Here is a 15,916-nt window from a genome sequence, read left to right on the forward strand (position 1 = left end):
AAGACCAATTTCAGACCTGTACCCATTGAGAGAGACAAAGTGACAGCGATCAGTGAGGTAAGACTTAAACCATTTGAGGGCAGTGTCAGAGACTCCAAACACAGTCTCGAGACGAGAAAGCAAGATGTTATGGTCAACAGTGTCAAAGGCAGCACTGAGATCAAGAAGGATGAGTATGGAAAGAGAACCAGAATCAGAAGCTATTAGGAGATCGTTGGTGACTTTGACTAGGGCGGTTTCTGTGCTGTGAAGTTGACGGAAGCCAGATTGGAGGGGTTCGAAAAGGTTGTTTGTCATGAGGTGGTTATGTAACTGAAGTGTGACAGCACGTTCTAGAATTTTAGAGAGAAAGGGTAAGTTGGAGATGGGGCGAAAGTTGTTAAGATTGTCGAGAGCCATGTTAGGCTTCTTTGGCACTGGGGTAATAGCAGCAGTTTTGAGGACCGTTGGTACAATGCCGGTGCTCAAGGATTCATGTATTATATTGAGGACAATGGGACAGAGAGAAGAGAAACAGGACTGGAATAAAGTGGTGGGAATGGGATCTAAAATAGATGTGGTGGGTTTCATGCGCGTAACTAGTTTGTTGAGGGATTCTGAGTCAAGAAGAGAGAAGCTGGAGAGAAGGGAAACAGAGAAGTTGGATGAGGAGGGAGGAGGTGTGGAAATTATATCCGTAGTGGAGAGAATGTGATTTGGACTGGTATTTGGACTGGGAAGCAACCCTGGTACTACAGCAGCTTTGAAATGAAACTGAACCAGCACAACAGGTAGGTATATAACAGCACATCTTTTTCTCAGCACTATTAAGGTACATTTAGAACTCATTAATGGATAGTCCTTTAATATTTCTTATTCCATTCATGCTGATGTCATGTACATGTTCAGATTCAGGTACAGGACATAAGGAAAATACAGATCAGAAGACCATGGGATTTTTTATACTAATCTTTTTTCAAACATGTTTTATACTGTCTTACTTGCTACTACCATAAATTGGGAAAATTAGTGAAGATAAGTCACAAAATCATGGGGGCAAATCAGATAACCCTAAAGCAAATACCCTCTACAGACAGATGGTTGTAAAGAAGGCCAAAAACATTATGGAGAGTGTGGCTCATCGCCTCCACTGTAGATTCACACCTCTCCCATCTGGGAGATGCCTCTGTGCCCCTACTGTAGGTATATTAGTAAAAGACTGCAGTTTTATATAATAATATTTTTTTTAAAGGCTATAGTTAATGTGTAAGATATAAATCAGCAAGTGCTTCAGCATTTCAATTTAAATACAGTACACATATTTACTGAACATATATGTAGGAATTTATAGTGATGAAAGGTACTTATATTTTTAATTCACTTTAATATGTGGTGAAATGAACCGCTATTAAATACAGCTCTCTTCACTCTGTGGGTAATTGCTAGGAGAAACTAACTACATTGCACAAAATTGTACAATTAGAGTATATACATTTCAAACTCATTTTGAATATTCAAAAATACAAGAGTAATGGGTTACACTTTAGAAGAAATTGCCCCGTCATTGTATATAACTATATACATACACCAATATGTATATTTTTTTCACATAATAATAGATGCAGACTCTTTTACATTATTTAAAGGCACTATATTGACTTAATTTTGTATAGAACACAAAAGACTTGGAATATAAAAAGTTATTCAATCCCAGTTATTTAAGACACATGTTGTGGGTCTTCTGTTACCTCTAACCTCTTGCCTAAAGCTATCAACCTCACCATAATGCTCTGCCAACTTGTATTAAAATCAGTAAGCAAAACCCTCACTCTGATCTAGTTGAACAGCTCCTCGGAATACCAGATCATCTGATATGGAAGTAGGATAGACAAGAACACACCCATGCAGGAGTTGCATAGCAGCCCAGATTTCCAGCCTCGCTGCTTCTGACTAGACAACCGCCAGTTTCTGCAAATTCCCAAAGGAGCAGAGATACTTCAGCATTGCAAAAATGCTACCACACTGCTCCACCAAGTGGCCATTTTTCAAAAGTCAATTTCTTGTGCTTTTACTCCTGCGTACTGTAGTCCGGTGGTTCAGAGTCTTAAAATCACTGTGGCCTGAGCCCGGGCTTCATCTTCACAAGTCCCAAAGATGTTACAAAAATACAAACTACAACCACAAGCATAATACAATCTAAAAAAAATTATAGACCTAGTAGCTGACAAATTCTCTGAACCAATAGCACCTTAAAAATATTTGGACTAACACATTTAAATTTCAAATATTCTATCACACTCACATTTTGTACATTTTGTATAAAGGGAATAGACTCTAAGATCATTGCAGTTCTCGCTCCAGGCCTGTAAACCACAATACAGAAGGGTCTCAACATCTGTAAATTTAACACTTGCGAATTCTCTTGTTCACGATTCATTCTGGCAGACAGGGTCTTGGATGAAAGAAGAGCAGGGCTGGATGAAACCGAGCTGATGGTTGTTAACCTCAACTTTCAAACTGTAGAGCAACAAACTGGGATTATGAGACAAATCTAGCTAGTGAGTGAGCCTCTCCATGCTGCCTGCCCAAGTACCCACTACCCAGCATCTGTGTCTCAGAGTGGTCTTATTTTTATATAGTAACAAACGCTCCTGAGTCTGTATCGGCAGGAGACAGGGAATGACAGGTTTATTAAAAACTGACGGTTTTATTACCCATTTCATTACAGTGGGTTGTGCTAACTTGAGATTAGCAGATCAGACAGAGAAAGTGGAGGCTGGATACAGAAAAGGGATTCATGTTGTTTATTTTAAGTTATCGCTTTAGGTTTTAATTACTGTTGTTTCTTTAAGTTGAGCAATGTATTTAAATTAACTTAAGTCAATGCATTAGTACTTTAATTATGATCTAAGGGAGGGTTACAGATGTCTTTTAGCCAAACATGATTTTTACTGTAGTACATAATGTGACAGCATAAAGGATTACTTTGTTTGGCTATTCATGACGGACCCTTCACAAATGACGAGACCCTACTTTACTTGTAACACATTAGTATAAAGGTATTTATATGTTTGCTTTCTACTGGATTCAAACAAAATTAATTTCCTACTCCATCTCCATCCTAGTCATTAAATGACATTTTACAACAATAACAGAAATGATCATTTTTTATGTAGATTTTGTTATTAAACTATCCTAAAGTGCTGCACACTAAAAGTACAAATCAGCAAGAGTACTATAAAAGCTTTATATGTGGTGGTAACCCATTTGGCACAGGGCACAAGACAGGACTGATGCCAAATAACTTGGACAGCAGGACTTTGGACTATGGGACGAAACTGGAGACAAACCCATGTGGACACAGGGACAATGTGCAAACTACACACAGAGGATTCCCAAGACCACAATCGAATCCAAAACTGAAGACCTGTGAGGTAGCAGCAATAGCCACCTCAACCCAGTCACCCAATTTAACATTTAACAGGTTATCAACATAAGAAATATAAAACAGGAATTGTATAGTTATGTAATTTAGACTTTTATCATGACCCAGGCAGATCAAATCTATATGTACCATTACCTTTACAGCAAAGGTTCCAAAAAACAAATAATACTTCTATAAGAGACAAGGCACAGACCTTGCCTCAAATACCTAGATTTACCACAATAAAAAATAAGGAGGAATGTACCATCAAGTCATCAGTTTTAAAACTGAAGACAAACCATTGAGAAAATTCAATTCACTTTGAATTACAGGCTAATCTGGTTTAGCATTTCCAATTAATTGTTTTTTAACTTCATGAAGATTAGGACGTTTTAATCTGACCCAACTCAGTAAAGGGATTATTACCTGACACAGTTCTGAGCTCTCTGTGGAGTTTGTGTTCAAAGCCAGCAGGAGGTAACTCTGACAGTTCAGAGGTACTCTCAGAAGAAGGTTCAGAGACGAGTACTACATACAGTGGCTACATGCACAGACAAGCTGCTTTTAGGAACAAAGTGGTGTTTAAACTTAATATTAATTAATTAATATATTTAAACAGCCGTTTCATGATAACTGAACTGCAGAGCAGTACAATTTGGATCACCTACACATTGGACCAGTAGGAACTTGTCCCTATGAACAATTAGTGTCAGGGGACACTATATACTGTAGGCTGGTTGTACTAAATATTAATACTCCACTGGGGTGAACTGTGCATACTGGTCATGTAATTACCCTCTAAAGTGTAGTCATTGTCCATGGCAATGTGTTCTCAACACAAATTCCAGTTTGCACTTGTTTTTTTTTTAATAGGCCAACTAAATCAGCACCCTGTCTCTCCCCATCCTTGCCACTAGAGGGGAGAAAAGCAATGCGAGACCCCTGGAGCTAAAGACAATGTGATTTCCACCGAGTTTACTCATGACAGAAATATGCTCGGGTTACTATACATCTATATTTTCCCAGACAACTTCTCCTTTGTTGTCCTTTAATCTCTATCCAAGTATAATTTCCAAATATCCCTTATTCCTTTGCCCCCAAAGGTTTTCGATATACAATCGTTCTTGGGATGAAGAGATTGTAGTTCATTCCAGGAGGAGATTATGTTGTTTACAGTTGTACACTGGTCTAGGTAACTGCCACATTCACTTTTCATTCTAAACAAGTACGATTTTGCAAAAACCTCCACCCCTAGCTCAGCCAGAGCAATAATTTCAGTGTCTTATAGGGAATCCTTATTTGATATTTTGTTATGCTATCCCTGAACACAATGCCAAATCGAAAGTGCAAATTCACTGCAGAACTAAAGGCAAAATTCCTGTGTTGTTGAAGTGATGATATTTATGTCTCTATGGCAAACAAGATATATTGTTTTATACATGTTATATATACACAAGTGATGCATATAATGTTATACAGTACTATTACAAAGCAAATTAATATATACTGGTACAAATACCCCTCGCCCCCTATTGACAGAGTGTCCTCCTTTTTGGATTTTTGGATGTTCCAATACGGACACCCTAATTATGCGTGTTTCAGCATAACTATCACATATATCACATATCACAGACTGACACAGACCTGGAGTTAATTAATCACTAATTACTAAAAGGTGGAAATGATAAAGGGGGTGAAAAAAGCACCTGTACATAGCTTATGCGTTTGCACTTAGTAAGCACACATGGCTAGTTCATTTTTCTAATAAGCTTCTTTTCGCCTTTAATGAAACGGCACTCCTTTAATACAAACAGGTTGGCATCTTGTAGCTTCACTGCTTATTCTGTGTACATTACTTGCTGACAAGTTATCAACATACAGTACCACACTTGTGAATAGATGGAACCTGCAGGGTTACCATCTTTGATCACTAAAAAAAAGAGGACACTCAGTCAACCAGGGGAGAGGGAGCATCGGCATCTGTGATCATTCAATAAAGGTCCAACAGTCTCCAGCTCCCCCGCAGTCCTGAATTGGATTAAGTGGTTAGGAAATGGGTGGATAGAGTACAGTCCATTGACCAAGGGTAGGTGCTGTTGGAATTCGTACCAGAATTTATTAAATTTCATACCTGTTCACCACAGTTTTTGTTCTGGAAAAGAATAAGGGAAAAATGTGTTTATTTCTCTATAAAGATATTTTAAAATTCCTCCTGGATGGAGATTTCAGGACCAAAAAGGAGGACACGTCCAGGAAAAAAAACGTACATATGGTAGCCCTAGAATAATGTATTATTATTATTATTTTTTTATTTTTTTATTTTTTTTTTAACCAAAGCTGATTTTCCTTAATGGATTCAGTCTATGTTTAATTATAAACTGTGTCAGCTAAGAAACAAAAGCATTAACCGTTTGGGGGAACGGAAAATGGCGCAAAAATTTCTACAATCCCCGAGTAGCCAAACTGCAACATCACTGTGAAAACGTAAATGGCACCAACTGTAGTTTCTCCAAAAAAACATTCAAACGTACTTGAACCTGTCAATTGAAACATTGCCTTGACACACTGAAGAAGAGGATAAACGCCATACTTACCAGCAATCATAGTAGTATACTAAGCAGACCAGCGTATCGGTTTGTCAGAGTCAAATATAAATGGCTTGTTCATTTGTAACTATTGAGATGTATAACTCAAAAAGAACATTTACAGGAAGCAGTATATATAACTAGACCTCTGTATAATCCAAAAGAAAAGTACAAATACGCATATAGAAAATCATACCTATCAACCAAAGCCTGAAAGATATACATATAATCCAGTATTTTATTACTCTCTCTCTCTCTCTTATTTTGATGTGCTGAGAACTTACAACTTGGATAGTGCTACAAACTTAAGATTTTGAAGGGTCAAATACAAACATTTTTTCTCCTAATCATTTGGAATTTTGCAGTTTCCCTCGTTGGTTAGCTTGAAATGCTGATTGGTCTTTATTCTTCTACATTGTACTTTTACGCGATTGCTCTGCATGTCAGTTCTGATGAAGTTATCACTCGTGTTGCTGTCGCCGCCCCGGGCTGCGTGTCTCAGTCCGTCTCTCGTCCCCGGAGCAGAAGGGCAGTCCTGCGGGGGTTGCGTGGGCACGTGTGAGCTGCGCTTCACAGTGCAAAGAACACCAGCAGGAGTGACGTTATGATGACCTGAGTGTAGGGCATGTGGGCTGCCAACCCACCGGTCACAATCACTACCACTTCCACATCTGTGATGTCTTTGCCCTCCACAAGGGGGCGCTCACTAGATGGGAGGCCCTTCCGGACCTCCCGTTCCCAGGGCCCAGCTGTCGGAGTTGGGGTGCCGCCCTCTTCCTCCGTGCCCTCTTGCACCACATCCTCAGCTATGTTCTCTGTCGTTTCCGTGGGCACCTCTTCTGCGGGCATCGTCTCAGTCTGCTCCCTCTCCGTCGTTGCTGGACTCAGGGAGGAGCTTGTCTGCTCCTCAGGGCCCTCTGTTCCGGTGCCCGTGTCCCATGTGGGCGTCGTCTCCGGCTGCTTCAGCACTGGGGAAAGAGACGCACCTCTGCACAGGGAGCACAATAAGACAGGCAGCGGCCTGCTGCAGGGGTCCGGGGACTCGGCCCCTTCGAGGCCCCAGGGTAATCTAAGCTGTTTATTATGCAAACCTCAATGTGCTTGAGACTGAAGAACCGGGCCGCTGCCCCATCTCATTCAGAACAGCTACATTTCTTTTTTCTTTGTACTGCACTCCCTTATAGCACAAGACATGTGCCCCCTTTAAAATGTCGCTAGGCATAGCGTTTAGGCAGGATTCTGACTTAGAGGCGTTCAGTCATAATCCCACAGATGGTAGCTTCGCACCATTGGCTCCTCAGCCAAGCACACGCACCAAATATCTGAACCTGCGGTTCCTCTCGTACTGAGCAGGATTACTACTGCAACCCTCCAGAGATTCCCTTTGGGAATGGCGTGTGCAGGTTTCCAGAGTGGAAAGGACACGATCTGAGCTTCATACCTTTAATGTACTGCATGCCAGGGAAGATATTCTGTAGACTCACTAACATTCCCTCCTAAGAAAAGTGTGTAACTCATATTGACTGTACACAGCCAATAACACCATTAACATGTGCATTCCTAGAATACCTGAAGCTACTCAAGCCTGGTTCCAGTCCCTTTTAGAGAAGCAGGGGGATCGTGCCAGTAATGGTAATGGTGTATTAATTAGCAGTGTGAGGATCCCACGCTGCTGTTGCTGTCCTTACCACACAGGCTCCCAGCACAGCTGTGGTACTCTGGGCAGCTGGAGCAGGGCTCTCCCACCTCGTACGGATGCTCATTCTCGGCATTGCCCCTGGGACATTCAGAAAGATAGCAGTGAAGACAAGCAAGGTGAACCTGTATAGACATGGTGGCTACCACTCGACATGCAGCCGCTGGACTGCTTGTCCAATGTGAATGTAGAGCCTGGGGGCTACAGCAGGGCCAGAGAAAGAGGCCTATTCAGTGTGCTCAGTCCCCTCACCCTGTGATCACATTACAGCAGTTAAACTCATTGAGTGTGAGTTGCAAGGGCGCGAGACAAACTCCAGTTACCAGTGAATGTGATTGCTTTATATAGCACCTTTGGGGAAGGGAGAGAATTTGCTGAATTTGAGGAGAGTTTGAAGGTTCGGAATTATGAACTCGCTTTGTGGAGTGTGTAGTTCAGAGCTCTTGAACAGCAGTAGGCTTTGCTGCCCACCGCCTTGGTAAAAGTGTAAGAGCTGAGACATGCTACAGTATGTGGGCATGTTTCAGTGAGTTCTCGTCAGAGGTCACCCAGCTTGCCACTCACGCAGGACTGTAGTTGCACACCAGCACCGTGGCTCCCTTGAAGCCCAGCCCTTTCACTTCGTCACACAGGTGAGTTCCACAGCCAACTCTGGAGCTCTCCGCCCACACCAGCTGAAAGAGGTGTTATTATTCTCATCAACTGTAGTGGTAGCTCAAAAAGAGGTAGCAACAATTGTATTAGAAATAATATGAATAGCTTAGATATGAATATTCGTAAGATCGAGTGTTGCGGTAGTAGTATGAAAGGCTACAGATAAGAGGATGCCCACATGGCTCATCTTGTTCATTAACTTGTCAGTAATTTTAAACTGTTTTCATGCCTCGGCGCCCAAAACATCTCATGGGAGTTGGATCAATATCCATAACACGTTCTGTAAAGAAGTGTTATCAGTAGGAAACTGTTAGCATTTGAAGTACTACTGAAGTGTAAGTGGCAGTAATGGTAGGAGTGCAGGCAGATGTCCAGCATCTCCTGGGTGTGTCTGCACCTCCATGTACAAATAGTGATTCAACTGGGATACTATTTCGGACTTCTTCATTAATGTTTTCACAAGAGTACATGATCTGCTCTCCACTGACAAGGGGCCTCCAGGTTATGTTCAAGGATTGTGATTCTGTAAGCTTTGTCCTTGCAAAGCGTCCTCACTTTACAACAGACCAGCTCTAGTAACGCAACTGCTGGAAGCAGCTGTCAAGAAGGTTATTACGGAGCTTTGGCACGGGGAGAACAGATCACCCTTTCGTTACTGACAGAAATACCACTTGCTGCTCTGCAATCTTTTGTTCCTCGCCGGGCGTCACCTGGGTGTAGTGGCCACACATCTTCAATACACTGCATTCGTTGGTGCTGTAGGTGTAATCCTCGTGCTCCTGGAACCACCTCCACACGGCCTTGCTGAGGTTGAAGCTGCCCGTGCCGACGTACAGGTTCTCCCCGAACACGGACTGGATGTCGAGGTTGTGCTCCCAGACGCACTGGGCTGCGTACTGCGTGGCCACCGTCTCCAGGTCCTGCCCCCAGCTCTGACACAGCGCACAGAGACGGGACACGGGTCAGCACGCTTCCCCTCAGCCTCCCCCAACGCCCCGCCCCCCGTCCTGGATTGCGTTTCGTTTTGCTTCTTATTTTGCAAAGCGAGAGAGTAAAGCAAGGCTTCACAATGTTACAGCGGTTGGCATTGCTGGGGTTCAAATCCGGGGGTGCTATCTGAGTGGTGTTTGTGTGCTCTCCCTGTGTTCGCGTGGGTTTCTCCGGGTGCTCCAGTTCCCTCCCACAGTCCAAAGACACACTTGTAGGTTAACTGGTTTATGGGACAATTGGCCCTGGTGTGAATGTGTGTGTCTCAGTGTCTGTGTGCACTTTTAAGTGGCACCTTTAATCTCCAAGAGAGTTTGAAGCCCAGTTCAGCTTCTCTGGCTTCATCTACCTGCTTTCCCTCTCTGACCATGCTATGCCTCCCTGCTGTACCGGTCCCGGAGTCCATATTCAGCAGTAAGTGATCTGACTAAGATGTCTTTCTTGTCTTTGCTGTGTCCTACTGGTGCTTCAGCCGGATGATCTTGCAGTTAAACTCTGAAACCTGCCAAGTAAACAGCTGTGCCCTGTTGTCAACCACATCAACACTGTCATCAAATAAATACATAGACACACATGCACGCATACATACAATTTCAGCATGAAATAAAGCTGAACACTCTACCCCATGACAGGGTTTATATAAACATTCTGGGCTAGAATTGGCAGCAGCTTTCGTTGACCCTGAGCTGCGCCCATCTTAAGTTCCTAAGTAATCTCAGGCGGATGGTGTAGCGGTGCCTCACTGAGCAACCGCCCAGAATCCACTGTAGCTCTGAGCTTGTTAATTCACAATCACCAGCAGTAATAGTGTTCTTTGCCTCTTGCCAGCACCATGCTGGGGCCAGAATTACATTGTTATTTTTATAAGAAACTGGAGTATAGGTAGTAGGTGATTCTCATTATACAGTATGTTTGAAATGAACTTTCATTCATCCTAGCTAGTTTGGTTGTAATTTCAGTTATTGAAATTAGTATAGTATTAAATAGCAGAATAGAATTACAATTAAAACCTTGTGCTCACTTTGCAAAACAGGGAACCAGATATCACGCCCGTATCAGCGCAATACAACATTGTTTACCAAATTGCTCAAAATGTTGAACACAGGCTAGCCTCACCAAGGAAAACAACACCAACAGCAGAGGAACACTTTGTCCTTCTGTAAGTCTGTGTGGAAATACTAAGAATCCTCCTGCTTTTATATATTAAATTACTACATATATTATATATTTTATATTAAACATGGTCCAAACCCCGATCTTACAAATCACTCCATCAAAGCCTGACGAACCACCAATTGTAAGAACTGTTACCTTATCCAATATACAATAAACGGCTTTGACTAAAGATTAAGGTCCAGTAACATTAAAAGAAGAATACAGTGAAACTGTTGTTTGTTTCCAAATGTTTTTGACGTACTTTCATGTCACGTTTTTCGTCAGGTGTTACCATACAAACACCCAAAGTTTCAGCCCAGAAGAGTCCATTAGGATGTTATGCATTATGTCCAGCTAGGGTTTGTGTAACAGGGAAGGGACAGGGACACAGTCGTCTAAGACAACCCTTGTTAAGAAATTACACAGCTTTCTTTGCTGCCGGCTCTGCCTTTCTGTCTGTGATCAGTATGTTGTTCTCTCTCTTGAACTCTATGCACTGTAACACTGAAAACATGCAGCGCTGTGCACATGGGGGACAATTTCACTGCGTTCCACGTCAGGGCGTCTGGGGGTCATGACTGTGTATTTAACCACCACTGAGCCCAGACGTGCAATTGCTGAGTCAGGCTGAGGGGAATTATTGAAATTCCCTGTGTTTACTAAGTGAGCCCTCTAAATTAAAACCTTGAGAAATAAGATAGTCTTTATTGCAAAATATAAATGTTTGCGCCAGACTGTGAATCAACAATGAGAGACATTTCTCTCTCTCCCTGTTCAAATTTCCTGTAAAATGCAGCACAAACATTCTTTGTCTGTTTCTCTCTTTCTCTGGATAATTGTTGTGCAACATGCTGCCAAGACCAGATGTACTGCATATACTGCAGAATGTAAGCATTCTGTATCAAATATTTACATCTATACATCTATATATCCATCTAGTTCAACAGGACAGCCTGGTTGCCCATTTAAGTGAAGGGTCTCACACCCAGGGTGGTTCCTGCAGCACTGCTCTGTGACTCAGATTCAGGCACATCGATCCACACACAGAATGGAATCCATCAGCAATCAATTGTGTTGTGTACAAATGAATGCTGTCCAGCTCTGACACAACCAGCAGATTTTACTTCCTTGGCTGGAAGTGACCTCCCACACACACAAGTCAGTTCGATACTTGGACGCAAATTCCAACGATCTGAGCACAGAAATCACGTCACTATAGAAATCATTATTTCAAATCGCTTTATATGACTTATTCTGTGCAAAGATGTTCTTGAAACGAGAAACTCCAAGCAAATCAGAAAATCCTGACATGCAATTTTAAAAAGGGATACATTTCCTAAGCACATGGCAAGTGTTCTTTCACATGTTAAACAGCAGCACCACATGAGTGCATGAAATAAATCCAGGGCTCATTGGAATCCTTACCAGCTGCCGTTATCATACAGAGGAAAAAAGACTAGCGAAGAGACACTGGTTAAAAAGTGAAGAGAAAAGGAACTGCAGGAAGAGCTGCAGAAGCAGGATTTATAAGACAAGACTTTTATCCACACCCTAACTCTGGGATTCTCCTGGGGGCTGTGAAGTTGATTAAGACCAGCCACAGACGTAGAGTGAGTTCTCCACCAAAGCAAAACAACCCTTCATAGACAGACCCACTCCTCCCCATCATACTGGAGCCAGACTGAAGACAGCAGCTGTCAGCACTAGAGGTCCCCGAATTAACTCTTTAATTGTGTCACAAATGCAACCCCACAGCAGTAACTGCACTGAAGGCATCAGAGCCTTATGTTAAGCAAAGGTTGTTTTAAGGCTAAGGCTGAGAGCCATGGACGATGTGAACAGCCTTGAACCTCCGAGTCCCTGCTCTTCAGCTGCCCACCTGTGACAGTAGCAAGGGACCCAGAAACGATCGGAGGCATGCAAATAGCAGTGCACTAGTAGTGCATTAGCAGGGCATCCTGTGAAAAGAAATACAAGGGGCCACAGTTGCCCCAACATCCCTCTCTCCTTTACTGCCCATTCAACCTCAGTTTGAGAAAGCAATATCAGACATCCACATGCAAGTAAAACTGCAAATCCCCACCGAGCCTGTAGCTCTCACACATGGGACCCTTCCTATTGCTCTGTGCCAGTCCTTTCAGCTGTTTCTCTTACCATGCCCCGCATGTTGGAGGCGCTGGGGCTGACCATGGAGCGCATCTGGTTGTGCAGGTCCACAATGGTCTTCTTCTCCTCCTCGCTGAGTTTATAACCCTGTGCCAGGCAGAGCCCAGCCAGCACAGCCCACAGCACTGAACTCCAGAGCATGTTGTCCCTCTGCTGCAGACACACTGCCTGCCTCTTAAACAGCTCAGAGTCAGGCAGCTTGTTTTAAGGAGGGCCGGAGAGAGGGAGGAACACCCTGTCCTGAGAGGAGGCTGTGTTGCTGCTCCTGCTACCAGATTAATGCAGCCAGTCCGAAACTCCGGGTGCTGGCTCTGAGGCACATTCAGTTCAGCACTTTACAGAGTTACACTTCTTTAAAGCAAAGACTTCATGCAAGCTCTGAGTCATAGGATTAATCTCACATTGCACAGCAAGAGGACGGGGATGATTTAGTGGAAGAGCCCCCTCCTCTCTTCCTCTTTTTATGCAATTCTGTGCCCCACACTCCCCCGGAGTGCAGAGTCAGCTGCACCTGTGCGAGGTCATCTTGTCCATGACGTCTTGGACATTCCTCGCCAGCACTTCTGCTTTCCTGCATCTATTCCACTGCCACAGTCCAAGACCCTGCAGAGTAGTCAGATCCAGTTCTTTCAATCTCCATGATACTGAGTCCTGATCAGTACTGTTTCTCTTTTAGCTTCCACCATCCTACCTTCCCATAAATCCTGGCCAGTGCCCATATATACTATATACACACATCAGAAATTACAATGAGTAAATTATCAGTTAGCTGCAAGCAAACTGCAAGCTTCATCAGAGAGGACAGCTATTAAAGGAGCTAATCATCCTAGACTGAAGAATTGGCATTTGGTAAATAATTACAGAGGGGAGGGGGAGGGGTGAATAGACCCCCTTATTCTTGTGCCAACTATGCCCTAACAAAAGCATATAATGAGAAGGCTATGTGAATCAGAGGTATCCATTATGTGCTGTTGTTGGTATTATTGTTATTCATTTGCTTATGTGTGCCTGAACCATATGAATTAAGCATTATCCCATCTTGAACCTACTTATTTATTCAGCCTAATCTGTGCAGATTGGCAGCAAGTCTAGAGCTGGGCTCAGCGCAGTGAAAGAGGTCCATTCAGCCAGTGTTCTTGTTCTTCAGGTTCACTTCAGGCTCTGCGCAGCCTCCTCCATTTCTCATTTCCACGGCACTGTCTCTGACCCCATTTGATCACATGTGACTAGGGGACATACAGTACAGAATGTGCAACACTGCAGTTGTTCCTATCCTCTGTCCTGCTGAAACTTAAACCGCTGCATGAAAAAAAAAAGCTACTGCCAGGAGTGACTGGGTGTACTGTATGCAATAAGAGTTGCCCTTATAGAAAAATGGCTGCCCTAGATCGAGAGCTGAGAAGACAGTTACCCCAGGGGTTGCCCCCAGAAACACTGTCAGATGTGAAAGGCAGCCCCAGGGGTAACATACAGTATGAGTGATCAAGGTTAAAGTACCTCCCCGTCGCACAGACTCAACTGCTGCCAGGTCACACTTCCTCCGGATACTTGGACCTGCTGGGAAGAAGTGGGCGATTCCCCCCAGAGATACCCCTTGATTAATATTACAATGTTGCCGTCCGTGTCAATAAGTTACCATTGCAAGTTACCGTATTTGAATTATCCTGTAGAGTACAAATTACACGACATTTCCACTACCACTGGTTGAATGGCTACACAACAAACCTTGGAACATAACTACCAATATTATTCACACTTAATAAATCAGTTTAAAACCAAGTTTCAGATACACGGGGGCAAAGTCCATGCAGAACAAATGATCAGAAGATCACAGTCAACAGAGAATCTATTGCAGCTGACTACGGTATGCCTGGTTAACTTGAGTGGCACGGGTTCGACCTGCATAGTAATCCCCAAACGCAGTCCTTTTAAATAATGTTTAAATAACTTAGGATTACTGGCGTGAGAGAAGTAGGATGGGTCTGGTCTGCACTCCTGTGGAATGCAGGACATGTCCTGTTCTAGCTGGCCTTGGTACTTCCAGAGGCCCAACGTGATAGTTGGGGGAGGCTGGCATAATTCTGACCAGTATGTGTGTCTCTTTCTCTCTCTATATATAAAATCCTTAAGAGCAGCACTAAATTAATATGAAAGTATATTAAAATGGCATTGATGATTAAGCAAAACAAATCTGAAAAATAACCAGACAAATCAAAATACTTTTTACCCCATTATGTTCTTGGCTCGGTAATATACTCCACATTTCAAATGTTCAAAAACATTTTTTTTAACTTTATAAGGAACAAGGGGTGGGGGACCCCCGGCTCCCTTAAACAGTTGCAACTTCGACCTGCGCAGCAATCAATCGCCAGGTCTTCAGGTCGCCTCCTCTAGTCATTGACACATCTGCACTTTCAGGTTAAGTTAAAAAATAAAGTTTCAAATCCACCACCCTACTTCTTCTAGTGCAGTGGTTCTCAAAGTGTGGTCCGTGGACCACTGGGGGTCCACGAGCATGCGCCAGGTGGTCTGTGAGCTGACCTAGTCATCTTTCTTAAAGCAAGTCTAAACAGCTCCATTCTTCACATTAACTTTTTAAGTAATAAAAACATTTGCAAACTATGCAATTTTGCTGGTAAAAAATTATCAATATCAAGTTGCTCCTTAGATGTGAGCCTGGATAAAAACTCTCATATTCATGCCAAAAACAAAAATAAATAAAAATCCCTGCACTGGACTTCCTGCTACCACCAGCAAGAAAACAAAAGCCTCTTGCAGACAGAATCTTGTCTGCAGCTTGGATTTACAACTGTTAGGTGGATCTAAAATACGGCATCTCCAATAGTTAAACAGTGACACTGGCAGGATGCAGGATAATATGAACAAGTGCTTTTCCAGAGGCTTCTACTATCACCCTACACGTCCCACACAGCCCATTACTGGAGAGATGCAACAATGACAAAACCGCAAGCTAACAGCTTGGAAATTCCACCAACTATTGTTGTGTGGCGATAAAGAATAATCTAATCTAATCTGGTGCCCTGTGCCTCCAGGATAGGGAGCCCCAATCCAGCCAGCGCATCCCATCCCTCCTGGCACCCTTTGTGTCCAGGATGGGGCACCCCCTCACACCCTGCTCCTTATGCATCCAGGATAGGCTCTATTGCATTAAGACACTTGCCAGGGTACAGTATGAGCAAACATGTCAAAGGAGGTCTAAATGGTTACAATTCACAATGTATCAGTCTGTCATTTGTTTGACAAAGAGTG

General features: G+C 43.1%; 1 protein-coding gene across 1 annotated transcript; it reads right to left on the reverse strand.

Moving 5' to 3' along the window:
• Positions 1 to 827: 827 nt before the first annotated feature.
• Positions 828 to 13,093, reverse strand: LOC148658860 (allurin-like). The gene is made up of 5 exons (XM_088640565.1): positions 12,635 to 13,093; positions 9,049 to 9,270; positions 8,249 to 8,358; positions 7,677 to 7,765; positions 828 to 6,956 (listed from the first exon to the last, which is right to left on the reverse strand). The coding sequence occupies exons 1-5, from the start codon at positions 12,785 to 12,787 to the stop codon at positions 6,559 to 6,561; spliced, it is 972 nt and encodes a 323-aa protein (XP_088496691.1). The 5' UTR covers positions 12,788 to 13,093; the 3' UTR covers positions 828 to 6,558.
• Between the last annotated feature and the right edge of the window lie 2,823 nt (positions 13,094 to 15,916).

The sequence above is a fragment of the Lepisosteus platostomus genome, chromosome 7 (genome assembly GCF_059453375.1).
Source record: "Lepisosteus platostomus isolate fLepPlt1 chromosome 7, fLepPlt1.hap1, whole genome shotgun sequence".
NCBI classification, from domain to species: Eukaryota; Metazoa; Chordata; class Actinopteri; order Semionotiformes; family Lepisosteidae; genus Lepisosteus; species Lepisosteus platostomus.

Excerpts from the sequence above, each read along its gene's own strand:
- LOC148658860 (XM_088640565.1), bottom strand. The coding sequence starts at position 12,787 with ATGCTCTGGAGTTCAGTGCTGTGGGCTGTGCTGGCTGGGCTCTGCCTG. Across the intron at positions 9,271-12,634 it reads CCTCCAACATGCGGGGCATG|AGCTGGGGGCAGGACCTGGA; the intron begins GTAAGAGAAACA and ends GCGCTGTGTCAG. Across the intron at positions 8,359-9,048 it reads TGTGTGGCCACTACACCCAG|CTGGTGTGGGCGGAGAGCTC; the intron begins GTGACGCCCGGC and ends CACCTCTTTCAG.